We start from the raw sequence: 15,278 nt of genomic DNA, 5'->3' as shown, positions 1-15,278 counted from the left end.
AATAAATGATAAAATTTCTCAGTTTCAACATTTGATATGTTGTCTTTGTACTATTTTCAATGAAATATAGTGTTTAAATAATTTGCACATCATTGCATTTTGTTTTTATTTACATTCCGCACAGTGCCCCAACTTTTTTGGAAATGGGGTTGCCCCTTTGGTACCCCCTTTTTTTTAGGTGTTTTGATCACCCAAAAGAGTTTTTAGAGAGTATTATCTTTTGGTTTGTCAAGCTCTGCCATCACTGCATAAACTTGCACCCCCACATACTACAGTCTGTAATTGTAGAAATACAAAGTGCACCTATATAGTAAGTGGAGCTGATAAAATGGACAATGAGTGTAGAAACAAGGAGGTGGTCATAATGTTATGCCTGATCGGTGTAAATCATACTTCCCCACATATATCACACTTACCATCATGTTTACCCACTAAGTGACTATTCCACTGATTTTTCAAATAATTTGCATAATTATGTTGTTAAGATGCAAATAATTTAATAATAACAAATAAGAGTTGTTTTGGTTGTCTTTAGTTGAAATGACAACATCACCATCAGACAGGAAGTCTGTACAATAGATTCATCCACATGCTTAACATTTGGCAAGGTGTTCCTATCATCAAATGCTGCTCTTTTTATTTCTCCAGAAAGGCCTCTGCTGAGTTATACCAAAGAGCTACATTTTTACTTCATCAGTCCACAGCATTTGTTTTCAAAAAACTATTGACTTATTTATATGTTTTGCAAGCTTCAGACATTGATGAGGTTACAGGTAAGGTTGGTGACTCTTGCAGGTCCTTAGCTGTTATGTGGGGGTTTTGCTTTGCCTTTCTGCCCAGCATACAAGCAGTTCTTCATGACAGTTTACTTGGTCTTTCAGATCTTACTTGACTTCCACTGTTCCCCCTTCACTGTCACTTCCTAATGATATTTTGGATAGTGGAAATTGTGAGCTGGAAGTGTGAAGTCTTTTTATAGCCTTCTCTTGCTTTGTGGGCATCAATTAGCTTCATTTTCAGATCCTTTGCCAGCTGCTGAGAGGTGTCCGTGATTGTCAGAGAATTGGTACATTCTGGAATTCTCATCAGCTGATACTTCTTAATGACCATTTTTGACCTGCTCAACCCGCCCTAATGAGTCAACTAAGGGCTAACAAGCTAATTAAGTTCTGAAATGTGATATATAGAAGGGTGTCCAAACATTTGCACATGCCATAATTACTATTAAGTTCATCCAATATGAAGTAACAGTACATTAATGTTTGGGTCATTCTACATAAACATCCATTTTTGTGTCCCTAGCGTTTACAGATACATTACACTTAAAAAACATGTTAGGGTGTACAATTTCTTTACATTTTAAAATAAAACAATAAGTTATTTTAACAAATACACCTTCTTGAGCCTCAATTTAGCAACATTGTTTTTTAAATCAATTATCTAGAACTCCAAGCACCACTGACATGCTCGTCCCCACAGTCATGTGTGAAGGCTGAGGCCATATTTTGAAGAAAAAAACATGTTTTTCTGCTATTTAACTACAATAATCTATACATGACTATGAAACGTGAATTAAGTTACAAAGAAAACAAATGTCAAATAAATATTATAAAATATATAATGAAAGTTCCCCAGGAGTCGTGTCACTGGTGTTACTGCGTAACAAAAAATCTCTTATTTTGAAATAAAAGTCACACTGATGACATCACTCGACTTCCTTTTACCTGTTTTCTGAGGATCTATGAAGAAAAGCACATGGTGAGTCCACTGTGTCTTTCAGTTATCAGAGATTTTCTCATTTAGCTCATGATTTCATATGAAGCTTTTAGCTGAAGTCACTGGTGTGACCGACTTTATTCTGAGGTAGCTGTGAAAAAATAGAATACAAATGGATTAAATTACATATTTTAGTGGATTTTCCATGATTGACATGTGGTTTGATGCTCTGTAGCAGCCATTTGAAAAAATGCATTTTTCATTAAAATGTCTCTGGTGTTTCTTATGTGTAACACCAATGAGGATCGGTAACACCAGTGACTCCTATGGAGAGATAGAAAAGTGGACATTTTTGTAGAATGACCCATTTGCAGGAAAGTGTGCAGGCATGCCCAAATTGCCCAAACCTTAACACAATACAAGAATGCAGCCATATTAAACTCTCATATAGCTGTTGTTACTTGGTAACGTGATTAATAGCAGCACCATGCAGAGCTCCCTCCTGGCTGATTTATGCATTGTGGTATTCTGTACCTCGCCCCAGATAGCACAGGCTAATGTTTTTCATTTTGACGGACCATTAAACTTGACAGAGCAGTGAGGCGTTTGACACAGTCCTTTTTCTGGAAATAGCCTGTGTGGACAGCGGCCAATCTCCAGTAGACTAGCTTATGTGGTTTTTTGGCACCGTATGACAGACTGTTATCTATGAACATGGACTGAAAGCTACATTAGCATAGCTTCGTACAGTAGTAGTCTGAATTTAGTCCATGTTTATAGATACCAGTCTGTCATACAGTGTCAGAAACCATATAGTGAAGTCTATTGGAGATACTGAACGACTCCACACAGTTTGAGGAGAGTAAGTGATGATTTAGGCCTGTGGTTAGCGCCATGCTAATTAGCGTCCATGACTTGTTAGCTATATTAGCCTCATGGCTCCAGTGCAAAACTAAAAAAGAAATCAGATACCAAACAGGTCGTTTGCCTCATTACTGTTGGAATAAAGATGAATAATCCCTTTTTGGAGCTACAGCTGACTTTCAGTTAGACTGTTTCAACAGTTCTGGACATTAAACCTTTCTAGGAACAGAGAGAAGGAGCTACATTCCCCTGGTGAACACCAGCAGGCTAGGACGCTTTAAAACAAATGTGCAGTCAGTGGAAAGACAGGAATTCATCTGCTCAGGCCCATTAAGGCCTCGTATGCCTGTGACGTTTTAAAACAGAGTGCTGCTGGCTTTATTGCAGAGTTTAAGGTGATCTTATGGGCACAAAGCCATCTGTTCCACTGGCAGGGAATGCCATCTCATCCTAGCAATGAGTTAGCAGTATGCTAATAGTGTATTCTACAAAGATGCAGATGAAACAACACAGCAAACTTACAGCAAAAAAGACTTTACCCTCATATTCTAAATGTCATTGATCGGCCAAGATATGTTGTGTCTGAAACTTGCTTCTTTAGTTTTACACTGGAGCTATGAGGCTAATATCGCTAATGAAGGTTGCTAGTCACTAGCTTAGCATCACGTTAACTGCAAAAAAAGAAAAAAAAGGTGGAAACCACACTAGGGGTCATTCCACCTGATGTTGTCTAGGATCAGATCACCTCATGGATTTCCATGAAAAACAATCAAGCAAAAACTTTTATAAAAAAAAGGTATAGTTTCAATTAAAAAACAAAATTGAAAGTTGAAAAGTTACGTATTTTGAAAGTTTGCCCTGGCACGTTAAATAATAAATAATAATTCATGCAATTATTTAGCCTATTCTTCAGGAACTCAGCTTTACATAAATCCATAAACAAAACAATGTAAAGACAAACATGCAGATATACATATAAAGTATGTCAGCTGAAGGTTTAGTAACGTTTAGTAAGATTAAAGACCTACATGAGCTGGCAGCTAGCAGCTAGCATGCTAGCCATCATATTTGCTATCAAAACTACTTGCTATGTAAGATTTTCAGCTTGTCTCTTTCATTTAAACATGCTTTTTGATGTTAGTGCTTTGTTCTGTCCATCAGACTGGAGGTTTTTCGATAATGAAAGGCTCATTTGAAACCATATTGAATCTGACGCCACTTCAAGCTATGGGAGGACAACGTTACAGTAATGACTACTCATAACGGTCTTTTTGTTGTGCCTATTTCAATCACGTTTGTTTGTGTTTTTGTCCCGCTTCTCTGGAGCAAATGAATACTAAATAAAAGTGGCCCAAGTACTGAACCCTGTGGAACACCATCAGTGATAGCGGATACAGCTGAATCTCATTAACTGCTCTTGATCGCTCATTTAAGACTGGAACCAGGATGCGACCACACCTCATGTATTTTGTTATAGTTCAGTTAACAGAATGGCTGGATGGAGCTGAAACATAGACTGTGTAAAAAAAAACATCATTCAACACCAGTTCATAACGTAAAACTGAGCACAGAAGCTTTTGCTTGAATTTATGCATGGAAAAGAAAGACGAGGCCTGCCAGACTCTAGATAAACTGACATTTCATAACCCAACAGCAAGTTTATGTGAGATAACTTAACAGCCTTGGACGTCAAACATGTCTTGGCTGATTAGCTACATTGAGGTAAATGGAAAATTTGTGTACATTTTTGTGGCCTCTTGAAGCCTCTTTTTTCCTTTTTGGCCTGCATGCCTTTTCACACAGTGATAATCTGATAGTATCCTGAGCTGGACGGAAGACTGGCTATTCAAGTGCAGCTTCCACTGTCCTTCCATTAATCTGTCCTGTGTTTCCTTAGAGCTTCCCTTTCTCAAAGTTAGGCTGTCTTTGAGGAATGTCTCTATCACTGAACTTCCACTGTTGCAGTTGTTCTGGACGTGTTTGGCATTTTCCTTTGTGTACAAGCAGTTAATGAGCAGGAACTGTTACATCAGCACTAAGTATGCAAAGCGTGGGATTGAGAGCTACTGCTTTACTAACGTGGTAACGCATGTTGAGCAAAGTGGGTGTGATTTGCTGGACTTTTCTCCCCAGGGGTTTACTGAACTTACATGACTCAAGTGCTGATTGTAAAGTAATGTGACTCAGCTTACTGATTCGAAAACATCAGTTTATAAGAAGTAATGTAATATTAGCTAATATGTTAATATGAGCTACGTAATAATTGCCAATGTAAGCAAAAATCTTTTTGTTTAAAAAAGAACCTACTAAACTTTAGTGTTTGTAACATCAGGCACTTTATTAACTTACAAAAGTGAAGGAAAGAAATGTATAGTGCACACGTTATACAATACAAAATGAAATGCAATCATTTACATAGAACTGTTTACAAAACAAGAGACTAACTAAAATACTGATACTTTCACTCAGAAAACGGAAAAAAAACCATACAAAAGTTTTAACAACAATTCAGAAAATAGAGGTACATACTTCATATTTACTACGCAGGAGTTCAAACAGAAGAAAGGTGAGCTGACACCAAACTTCCATTGAACAGCTACAACAGAGGCCTCTCGGTTTGCATTGACAAAACTTTTTTTTTTTTCTAGTTTTTCTCTATTTTGGATTGAATTGGGAAAAATATATATAACGCTACTCTCCCTCAGTTGGAGGGAACGAAGTATTTACAGGTGTTTTAAGGCCTTTCGGAGTTTGATACACTAAGTAACAGGATTCGTTTCATTTTGACGTCATCTCTACAGCCGGGGGGTCGTCGGTTCCGTTGACGTCGTAGTCGGTAGGAGGTCCGGTCACCAGCACCCGAATGCGATCGGGGAAGTCGTCCATTTTGGGGTACAGCAGGAAGTCGTAGATCAGCGCGGCGACCACGCCCCCACACATTGGCCCCACCCAGTAGACCTGCGGGAGTAGGCTCAGTATTAGCATTAAGCTAACAGCTAACACAGGAAGGAAAAAAACACTAGGACTAGTTTCCATGTGTAAAGTTTAGTCTTAGACTAAATCGCAGTGCCCAGTAGTTATTAACTACTGAAGAGCTATTTTAGCTTAGCCTTGTGTTATATATTAGCCTGGGCTCAAGTGCGTAATTAGCCGAGCGCTACGTTAAATGCTAACAGCTAAAACGTTAAGCAAAAATAAATGAATTAATGGAAAATTTACAATTTTGCAATACAAATGGATTAAACTTAGTCTTGGACTAAACTGCCATGTCCAGTGGTTATTCTTTATTCAGAGTCAAGCTAAGTGCAAGCTTAATCTTAATCTTGATCTGGGAACATTTCCTACATTTTTCTTGCGTGACAATACATTTTACATGTTAAAAGGGTCAAAGTATAATTTTTAAAATGTATTTTTTGCAATATTTTGAAATACATTTTACATGAACAAAGTAGAGCTTATAATTGAATCGATTTTAGGTTTACATATTTCAGTAATGCATTCTGCATGCTAATAAAATAGAGTACATAATTTTATAAAATTTAAAACATATTATCAACCTCTCAATGTCTATTATTTTACATGCTAAAAAATAAAAAAGTATTTTTTTTTTAAATGGACTTCTTTGCAATATTTTGCATGCTAAAATACAGTTAATAAAAAAAAATAAAACATTCAAAAATAATAAAAAATAAATTACAGTTAATAATATAGTTTTTTCAGCCTTATAATACATTTCACCTAAAATAACACAGCTACTAATTGAACATGTTTAAGTTTTACAATAATAATACGTTCCATATGCTAACATGATAAAATGCAGTTAATAATTTTGTAAATAGAACAAATCTTCGAAATTCGTAATACGTTCCATACACCACTAAAAATACTACTTAAAATGATTTATTAGATGAAGTGTGGGATTTTTTTTTTGTTGTAATTCACTTGTTACTGTGCCTTTAACACTGATATATGTAAATGAGCTCTGCTCTGATTGGCTGAGTCTCGTTTAGAAAGCAGTGCAGACTGAAACACTCCTTATAAGTTCTGCCTTGAGTGGGCGGAGCTAAACTGCTGTAGGCTGAATAGGTGGATATATATGTTAATGTTGGTTTTTGTGACCTCACAGAATTGGAAATCAGCTTAGTTTGGAGAGAACAGTATGTTTTAAAACTTTAACAGTGTTTAAAAAACTCTAAAATAAACTTTTATGCTAGAAAACTGAGGAAAGTGTGGGTTTACGTGATACGGGCCCTTTAAAGAACCAGCAGCGTCAGAGACATTTGGCTCAGAAAACAGATCAATTTGGACCTTTTATCCTTGATTTATTGCCTGGTTAGTTGAAACAATATACCTGTCATTGAATAACTTACTGTGGGTCTATCATGAGATCCTGAATGGTTTATGATTAACATGATGTTTCAAGAAGCGCTTCTTACCCACTGATTGGTGAAGTCGTTGAGGATCACGGCGGGCCCGAAGGACCGAGCGGGGTTAATCCCACATCCGGTGAAGCTGATCTGTACAGAGAGAGGGAAGGAGAGTGATAACTGTTAAATGGGTGGTCTTATATTCCATATTAATGAGGCGGGGTATGAAAACAAGCCTAATTTACATAACTGCACACTGCACTGTATCAACCACGCTGTTATTTACATCATAACATGTTTAACTTTGATGAATGGTGGGGCTGGAAGGAGATTACTCACGGCTGTCAGATGACCCAGACACACGGAGAGGCCAATGGCCAGGGGGGCGGAGCCCATCACGTCCCGCCTTCTTTTATCTGTGGTTGCCAGGACGCACAGGACGAGCTGGAAGGTGGCCAGAAGCTCCACGCCAATGCCCTGAGCAGGAGTGATGTTGTTGAGCTGAGAAGAAAGAAAGATAAAAAAAATTTGAGTAAAATTTTAAAACGTTTTTTCAACTTCACAGTACATTTTACATGGTAAAAAGAGAAAAAAGTGATTATTTTTAAAATATATTTTATGCAATATTTTGAAATGTACTTTACATGAAAAAATGTAAACATTTTCAAGCTTTATAATTTTTCAGTAATGCATTCCGCAGGCTAAAAAGTGGAATAAATAATTTAATAAAAAATTAAAACATTATATCAACCTATATATATATATTTTAAATGCTAAAATTGATTTTGCATGCTAAAAATACAGTTAATAATATACTGAATTTTTTGTTCAGCCTTTTGATACATTTTACCTGAAATAATACAGCTAATAATTCAATATGTTAAAAAAATAATACAGCTAATAATTCACTACGCTTAAGTTCTACAACAATGATACATTCCACATGCCAACATCATAAAATGCATTTAATAATGTGAGAAGTTAAATAAAACCTCTTAATACACTCTATATGCCACTAAAAATGCTACTTAAAATTAAATAATTATTAGATTTTTTTAATGCTAATATGAATGAAAAATGGTGTGGCAGCCTCTTAATAACATATGCAACATTTATGTAACAGCATAGATGGTAAACATTAAGTTATGTTTTTGAGCCTGCAGATATTTTATAATAGGCTGAAGGTAAAAGGTGACCAAAGGTGATTTAGTTGTATAACAGCGCAAATAAAAGTTCATTTGGCTGTTGACCCTTGAATAGCCCAAACGTGCGCAGCGTCCTGCTGTACGTACGGCCTTAAAATAGCAGCGTCGGTAGCTTCACCTCTCAAACTGCCCTGCAAACACAAAGATCATTGTCCTGGAGTGTCTGTCAACGCGCAGAAGGGCGGGGCCAGTGGACCATAATCAGTGAGGTAAGCAGTGCTTCTGAAGGAGGAAGATAAGTTTATCACCCGGTGGTCAGGAGACACCCGTCCACTTCCAGCACTGAGGCCTTCACCTCTATCAGCACTGCTCTACAAAACACCAGAGCTGGGCTCACGCCTACTGAGCAGCAGATCATCTGGATCAGCTTCTTCAGAGATGCTCTGCAGATAAAGCTTTCCTGCCTCTGTCTCGGTTCTCACTCACATTGTGTGAGTATTTCACGATGAACGGACCAATAATCTCATTACATTAATGCGCAATAAAGTCGCCTATAAAGCTCATTTCAGAGATAAGAGCTTCTCTTACAGCGGCGACACTACAGGGTGCATTTTGGGAGCTTTTTAAGAGCATCGAGCTGATTTTACATGCTTTATTTTGCTTCCCGACTTCCCTAATGACAGCTAAAGCCCCTGGGCAGGAAGCCTGCGGCCAGCAGACAAGATAACATCACCATCAGCTGCAGCAAAAACGCTCTGCACACTTCTGTTCACTCTGAATTACATTGGTCAGGTTAAGCTGGACACTTCACTGGTTCTCAGTCTGATCCGCTGCACTCGTCTGTCTTTTATCTGCTCTAAACGCACCTGACTGGACTCTCAAACACTTCATGAGATGAACAAAGTGGAGAACATATAATATCATGTCTACAGAAGCCTAGAACCTAATGGAGCTCTTACTGTGGAAGTTATTGTGTCAGACCAGCACCTAACATCACCGTAAAGCACCGTATCAAAACATTACAGAGCAGCAGCAGCATTACAGAGCATTACAGTTTAGGTCAGTTTTGCTTCAGCTTTGGTCAGTTGTAGTTTTGCACGACACTCTTGGTCAGTCTTTCATCCTCAGTTTGGGCAGTTTTTGGTCACTTATTGCATGAAGGTCCAGGCTGCAGGACTTTCAGGTCTGTTTTAAATCAGTTATAATCTGTTTTTTGGTCAGTTTTTAGTAACTCACAACATTGAGTCCCAGACATGCTACAGTTTTGGCTAGTTTTTGGTCAGCTTTTTGTCAGTTTATGTCAGGTTGTGTTGAGTACTGGTCAGTTTTGGGTCCGTTTCTGGTAAATCACCACTTTAAGCCCCAGACAGATTTTTATTTTTACAGTTTTGGGTCAGTCCTGGTCAGCTTTTGACCAGTTTTTGATCAGTTTTGGTCAGTTCTGGTCAGCTGTTGATCTGTTTTGGTCAGTTCTTGATGAGTTTTGGTAAGTTTTTGATCAGTTCTAGTCAGTTTTTGATTACTCACCGCGTTGAGCCCCAGTGCAGAGGTGTTTTCAGGCCGGACTCCGTAGACGATGCCGCTGGCCACAGCAGCGCCCAGCATTTGGGCCAGGATGTAGAATACGCCCCTCAGGAGGCTGATCTGGCAGCTGACCAGCATGCCCAGGGTGACAGCAGGGTTCAGGTGGGCTCCGCTGATGTGACCCAGACTCTGAGCCAGTGTGGCGATGGCCAGGCCAAAGGTCAGGGCCACCTTCACCTCCTGGTCCGGGTTAGCGTTGTTGGGGTTGCCGATGGCGGCGCCGATGCTGAGGAAGATGAAGAGGGTCATCCCCACCAGCTCGGCCAGGACGGCCCGCCAGAAGGCTTTACTCTTCAGCTCCTTCATAGCCATGAGGACGATAGTGTGAGTGATGGTGGTGGAGGTGGATGTGCAGATACAGTCCCTCTGCCAAAAAGCCTGCATTTATAGGAGCAGTCCAGATAATGAAGGAGGAGGAGGGGCTTCACTGAGAGAGAGAGGGAGAGAGGGAGGGAGGGAGAGAGAGAGAGAGGAGGGAGGGAGAGAGGGAGGGAGGGAGGGAGGGAGGGAAGGGCAGAGTGAGTGTTGGTGTGAAATCCTGAAGGCCTTTGTTTTTATTTGTGTCCACAGTTTCCCTCTCACTCTCAGCTTCACCCCTCATCTCTCTCCAGTGCTCTCCTCTTTAAATATTGTGCTTTTACTGAAGTGACTGACCAACCTGGACTATTTTACTGACATCCAGAGTTCATACAGACTTTATTTAGAGCTTTAAAAGCCTTAGAAACTCACCTTATGGCTTTTGAGGTCATGCATTGTCACTACAGAGCAGTTTTCAGAATGAAGGTGTTCATAACTAGAAGAAAAGTTGCCTTTTTTAAATTGTCCCCTCTAAATTGATCCTAAAAAGTGATCAAAATGAAAATAAAGGCTTTATAGACTCACCCTGCGGTCATATATTGTCACAGTCGAAGAATACACACTACTACGCAAAAGTTATTCATTATATAGCATCAGCAAAAAAGCACAAAACATATCGCTGCTTCTCCAAAATGGTGACTTTACAGGAGAAGGAAAAAACATACTCACTTTTAATGTAAGTCAATGGAACCAGACTTTGTTCCAAGTCATTCTGAGCCATTTCTTTTGGTCCATTCGTCATGAAATGTACATGTAACGCAAAGGGCAAAAGGTATTTTCACATCACATCAAAAACTAAAAAATGACAAAGATGAAGATACAAGGTTTTACGAGATATCAGCTGTGTGAGTCAGTGAGTCACTCTTCATCTTTATTCCAGCCTCCATTCTTTTCAGGAGACTCACTTTCAGTTCCTCAAAGAATCTGCAGACACACCTCCAAAGTTCAGTCTTAGAAGCTGGTTGATCATTTTCTGAAGTAATCAAACACATTCAGTGGTGTTGAGGTCTGGACTCTGGGGTGGTCAGTCCATCGTTCAGCTCCTTTGTTTGATGTGTCCGTCTCCTTTTCTCAGTGAGGTTCTTCTTGACAGCTACACATCCTTTCAGACCCACAGCGCTGAGTCGTCTTCTCACAGTGGAAGGATGGACAGAAACACCTGTGGATGTTTTCAGATCTGAAGCAGCTTGATTTTCTCCTCTCTCTCAGAGATGAAAGTGCTGTTTATCTGATGGGGGCAGTTTTGGGGTCTACCAGGTCTTCCAGGTGCTTAATTATGCAAGTGGATGATCTTATATCCCCTCACAAATATCACCTAAAAATGGTTGTAATTGGATGTTTGGACTGGAAATGAAAGAAATGAAGGGTGGTCTCTGACTTTGCACAGTTCTGTAGGTCTTCAGGATTAATCTGGAGGATTATCAGTCTGATTGCTGGCGAAATTTGCAGATGATGTTGATACAGGAGTCTGAAAACATGACCAAAGGTGCACCCTACTTGGACCTGTTTATCCACACTGAGAAACCTGTTACATTTTACCTTGTGTTTAGTTTGTGCCCCTCTGTCCCTCAGCTGTCATTATTAATACAGTATTAAACATTATCATGATTGACTGAATGGCATCCTGTTGTGTTGCTGCAGCTCTGCTGTCAGTGCATTCAGTAATGCGTTCTGCATGCTAAAAAGTAGATTAGATTATTATATAAAGCTTTAAAACATTTTGTCAATTTTAAATGGTAAAAAATAAAAAAAATATTTTTTAAAACAGATTTTTTTGCAGTAGTTTGCATGCTAAAAACACGGTTGATAATAAAGAATAAAATAAAAAAAATAATAAATAAAATAATAAATAAAAATACACTTAATAAAAACACAGTTAATAACATATTTTACAGTCAATGTTACTTTTTCAGCCTTTTAATACCTAAAATAAAAAAGCTAATAATTTAATATGTTTAACTTTGCAATAATAATAACACATTCCATATGCTAACATGATGAAGTGCAGTTAATAATGTCATAAAAGGAAATCTATCAACCCCTAAGTACGTTCTATATGCCACTAAAAATGCTGCTTAAAAGGATTATATAGGACTAAACACATTACTGCGCACTCGTCTACAGTAGCACAGCAGTGACTCAGAACGCTCAGGCGGTTCTCAGGAGCAGGGAGTCGTTACGCTTTCAGTTCAGTGTGAATAACAGCGGAGCTGCCCGTCAGCCTTCACTGACCTCACTGTGGCACTATGTTTAGACAGTGTTGCAGAAAATCTTTTGGAGGATCTAAAAACTGACCCAGCTGAACTCATCTCAACAGTTACACACATGCGCTCTCTCTCTCTCTCTCTCTCGCTCTCGCTCTCTCTCTCTCTCTCTCTCTCTCTCTCTCAGTTCTCTTTTCTTCTCTTTTACTTCCTCTCTCTCTCTCTCTCTCTCTCTCTGGCAGCATGGCTAATTAATTCAGATTCTGAAACGGTGTTGTTGTTTCCTTCCTGGACAGTGAGAGTGGACAGCTTCTATTTGCGCAGCTCTACTTGACAGAAGCACTCACCACCCCGCAGCCCAGAGCATGGCAGCACAAGAACACCTGTACACATCTGTAAACTAACAGCAACGGCTTAATTACAGATTTCAGTTTCTGCTACGGCGAGTGCGGCTGCTGATCTTCATCCTAGATCCACTTAGCCCCTCATAACTCCTAAGAGCTACTCCTCCCAGCTCTGGTAGCTCCACTTAGCTCCTAATATCTCCTCCTAGCTCCAAATAGCGCCACTTAGCTCCTAATATCTCCTCCTAGCTCCAAATAGCGCCACTTAGCTCCTAATATCTCATCCTAGCTCCTCTTAGCTCCTAATAGTTCCACCTAGCTCCTAATATCTCCTCTTAGCTCCTCTTAGCTCCTAATAGCTCCACTTAGCTCCTAATATCTCATCCTAGCTCCTCTTAGCTCCTAATAGCTCCACCTAGCTCCTAATATCTCCTCTTAACTCCTCTTAGCTCCTAATAGCTCCACTTAGCTCCTAATATCTCATCCTAGCTCCTCTTAGCTCCTAATAGCTCCACCTAGCTCCTAATATCTCCTCTTAGCTCCTCTTAGCTCCTTATAGCTCCACTTAGCTCATAATATCTCCTCCTAGCTCCTAATAGCTCCACTTAGCTCCTAATATCTCATCCTAGCTCCTCTTAGCTCCTAATAGCTCCACCTAGCTCCTAATATCTCCTCCTAGCTCCTTCTAGCTCCACTTAGCTGCTAATATCTCCTCCTAGCCTCTCTTAGCTCCTTCTAGCTCCACCTAGCTCCTAATATCTCCTCCTAGCTCCTCTTAGCTCCTAATAGCTCCACTTAGCTCCTAATATCTCCTCCTAGCCTCTCTTAGCTCCTAATAGCTCCACCTAGCTCCTAATATCTCCTCCTAGCTCCTAATAGTTCCACTTAGCTCCTAATATCTCCTCCTAGCCCCTCTTAGCTCCTCATAACTTCAATTAGCTCCTAATATCTCCTCCTAGCCCCTCTTAGCTACTAATAACTTCACTTAGCTCCTAATATCTCCTCCTAGCTCATCTTAGCTCCTAATAGCTCCACTTAGCTCCTAAAATCTCCTCCTAGCTCCTCTTAGCTCCTAATAGCTCCTCTTAGCTCCCAATATCTCCTCCTAGCCCCTCTTAGCTACTATAATAGCTCCACTTAGCTCCTAATATCTCATTCTAGCTCCTCTTGGCTCCTAATAGCTACTCCTCCCAGCTGTAGTAGCTCCACTTAGCTGCTGATATCTCCTCCTAGCCTCTCTTAGCTCCCAATAACTTCACTTAGCTCCTAATATCTCATCCTTAGCCCTCTTTGCTCCTGATTGCTCCACTCAGCTCCCAATATCTTATCCTTGCTCCTCTTAGCTCCTAATAGCTAGTTCTCCCAGCACTAGTAGCTCTACCTAGCTCCTAATATCTCTTCCTAGCTCCTCTTAGCTCCTAATATCTACTCCTCGCTCCTCTTAGCTCTTAATAGCTACTCCTCCTAGCTCTATTAGCTCCACTTAGCTTCTAATAGCTCCTTTCTCCTCTTAGCTCCTAATCTTTATTTCTCTTAGCTCCTAATAGCTTCTTTTAGCACCTTGTAGCTCCTCATAGTTCTTTGTAGCTCCTTGTAGCTCTTCATAGCTCCTCTTAGTTCCTAATGGCTACTCCTCCTAGGTCTAGTAGCTCCATTTAGCTCCTTATAGCTCCTCATTGGCCCTTGTAGCTGCTCATAGCTCTGTGTAGCTCCTTGTAGCTCTTCATATCTCCTCCTAGTAGCTCCACTTAGCTCCTAACTGTTACTAATTTGTGGTCTTTAAATACTTTTTCCTGTCTCTTGCATGACGAATATGTTTGCAAATATATTTCTGTATGCTTGTGAATACATACTCTTCTGATGAACTGGACGTATATTAACTGATAAAAACAAAAGTATCTGAAGACTTTTTTCCCATATGAGGTAATTATATTGTGTTTCATTTTGCCTCCATTATGGTAATGTGGTTAAAACCTGCACCTGGTTGGTGTGAAGCGGTTCAGATGTCTTTACAGTGGTGGTGATAGGAACCAGGGGTCGCCATGACTACAACACAAATATAGACATTTTATTTACTATCCAGAACCACCAGTGAACCGACACGAGTCTTCTCAGTTGTATATGGAATGTTAATGATGGTAAAATAGTGGAAAATCTGAAAAAATACATTTTATTTGGGCGCTATTTTGCCTCACAACACCCTGCATGTATCCCATTGAATGAATTTATACATTACAAAGTATACATTTTAGACCAAAAGTCCAAAATTATCATGAAACAGCTTCTGTCAGAAAGACTCAGAAGGCAAGACTGAATCCCCTGATGGGATTTTACAAGTTGAAAGTTAACAATTCAATAGAAATGAAAGAGTCTTTGGTGTAGGCCCAGGTCTTGGAGCATCAAGTACCTCACTGATACTGCTGAATAGAGACAGCAGAGGCGGAGTCTACTCCCGGACAGCCAGACAGGAGCCCAACTGGTGATGGTGGGGAGGAAGGAGGGGAACGTCCAAATTTAGGCACCTGAAAGCGGCAGAATAGGTCTATAAGCCGAGTCATTTTAAAGACAGGTGTACGCCTGTGATTGATCAGGAGTAATGAATGAATGAATGACGTAGCATCAGAACCTTCAGAGTCACAATTAGACTCTAATTAGATTCTAATTACAGTAACACGATACATGTACAGACTTATAGTT

At 39.7% G+C, this 15,278-nt stretch overlaps 1 protein-coding gene across 1 annotated transcript; it reads right to left on the bottom strand.

Annotated features, from left to right (window-relative positions):
- Positions 1 to 4,892: 4,892 nt before the first annotated feature.
- Positions 4,893 to 10,054, bottom strand: LOC118825569 (aquaporin-1-like). The gene is made up of 4 exons (XM_036596238.1): positions 9,620 to 10,054; positions 7,287 to 7,448; positions 7,017 to 7,097; positions 4,893 to 5,538 (listed from the first exon to the last, which is right to left on the bottom strand). Exons 1-4 carry the CDS (start codon positions 9,986 to 9,988, stop codon positions 5,359 to 5,361), a joined length of 792 nt encoding a protein of 263 aa, XP_036452131.1. The 5' UTR covers positions 9,989 to 10,054; the 3' UTR covers positions 4,893 to 5,358.
- Between the last annotated feature and the right edge of the window lie 5,224 nt (positions 10,055 to 15,278).

This window comes from Colossoma macropomum, unplaced genomic scaffold, assembly GCF_904425465.1.
Source record: "Colossoma macropomum unplaced genomic scaffold, Colossoma_macropomum, whole genome shotgun sequence".
Lineage (NCBI taxonomy): Eukaryota > Metazoa > Chordata > Actinopteri > Characiformes > Serrasalmidae > Colossoma > Colossoma macropomum.
This window is presented reverse-complemented; position numbering and strand designations above follow the sequence as displayed.

Excerpts from the sequence above, each read along its gene's own strand:
- LOC118825569 (XM_036596238.1), bottom strand. The coding sequence starts at position 9,988 with ATGGCTATGAAGGAGCTGAAGAGTAAAGCCTTCTGGCGGGCCGTCCTG. Across the intron at positions 7,449-9,619 it reads CTGCACTGGGGCTCAACGCG|CTCAACAACATCACTCCTGC; the intron begins GTGAGTAATCAA and ends CTTTCTTCTCAG. Across the intron at positions 7,098-7,286 it reads GTCTGGGTCATCTGACAGCC|ATCAGCTTCACCGGATGTGG; the intron begins GTGAGTAATCTC and ends CTCTCTGTACAG.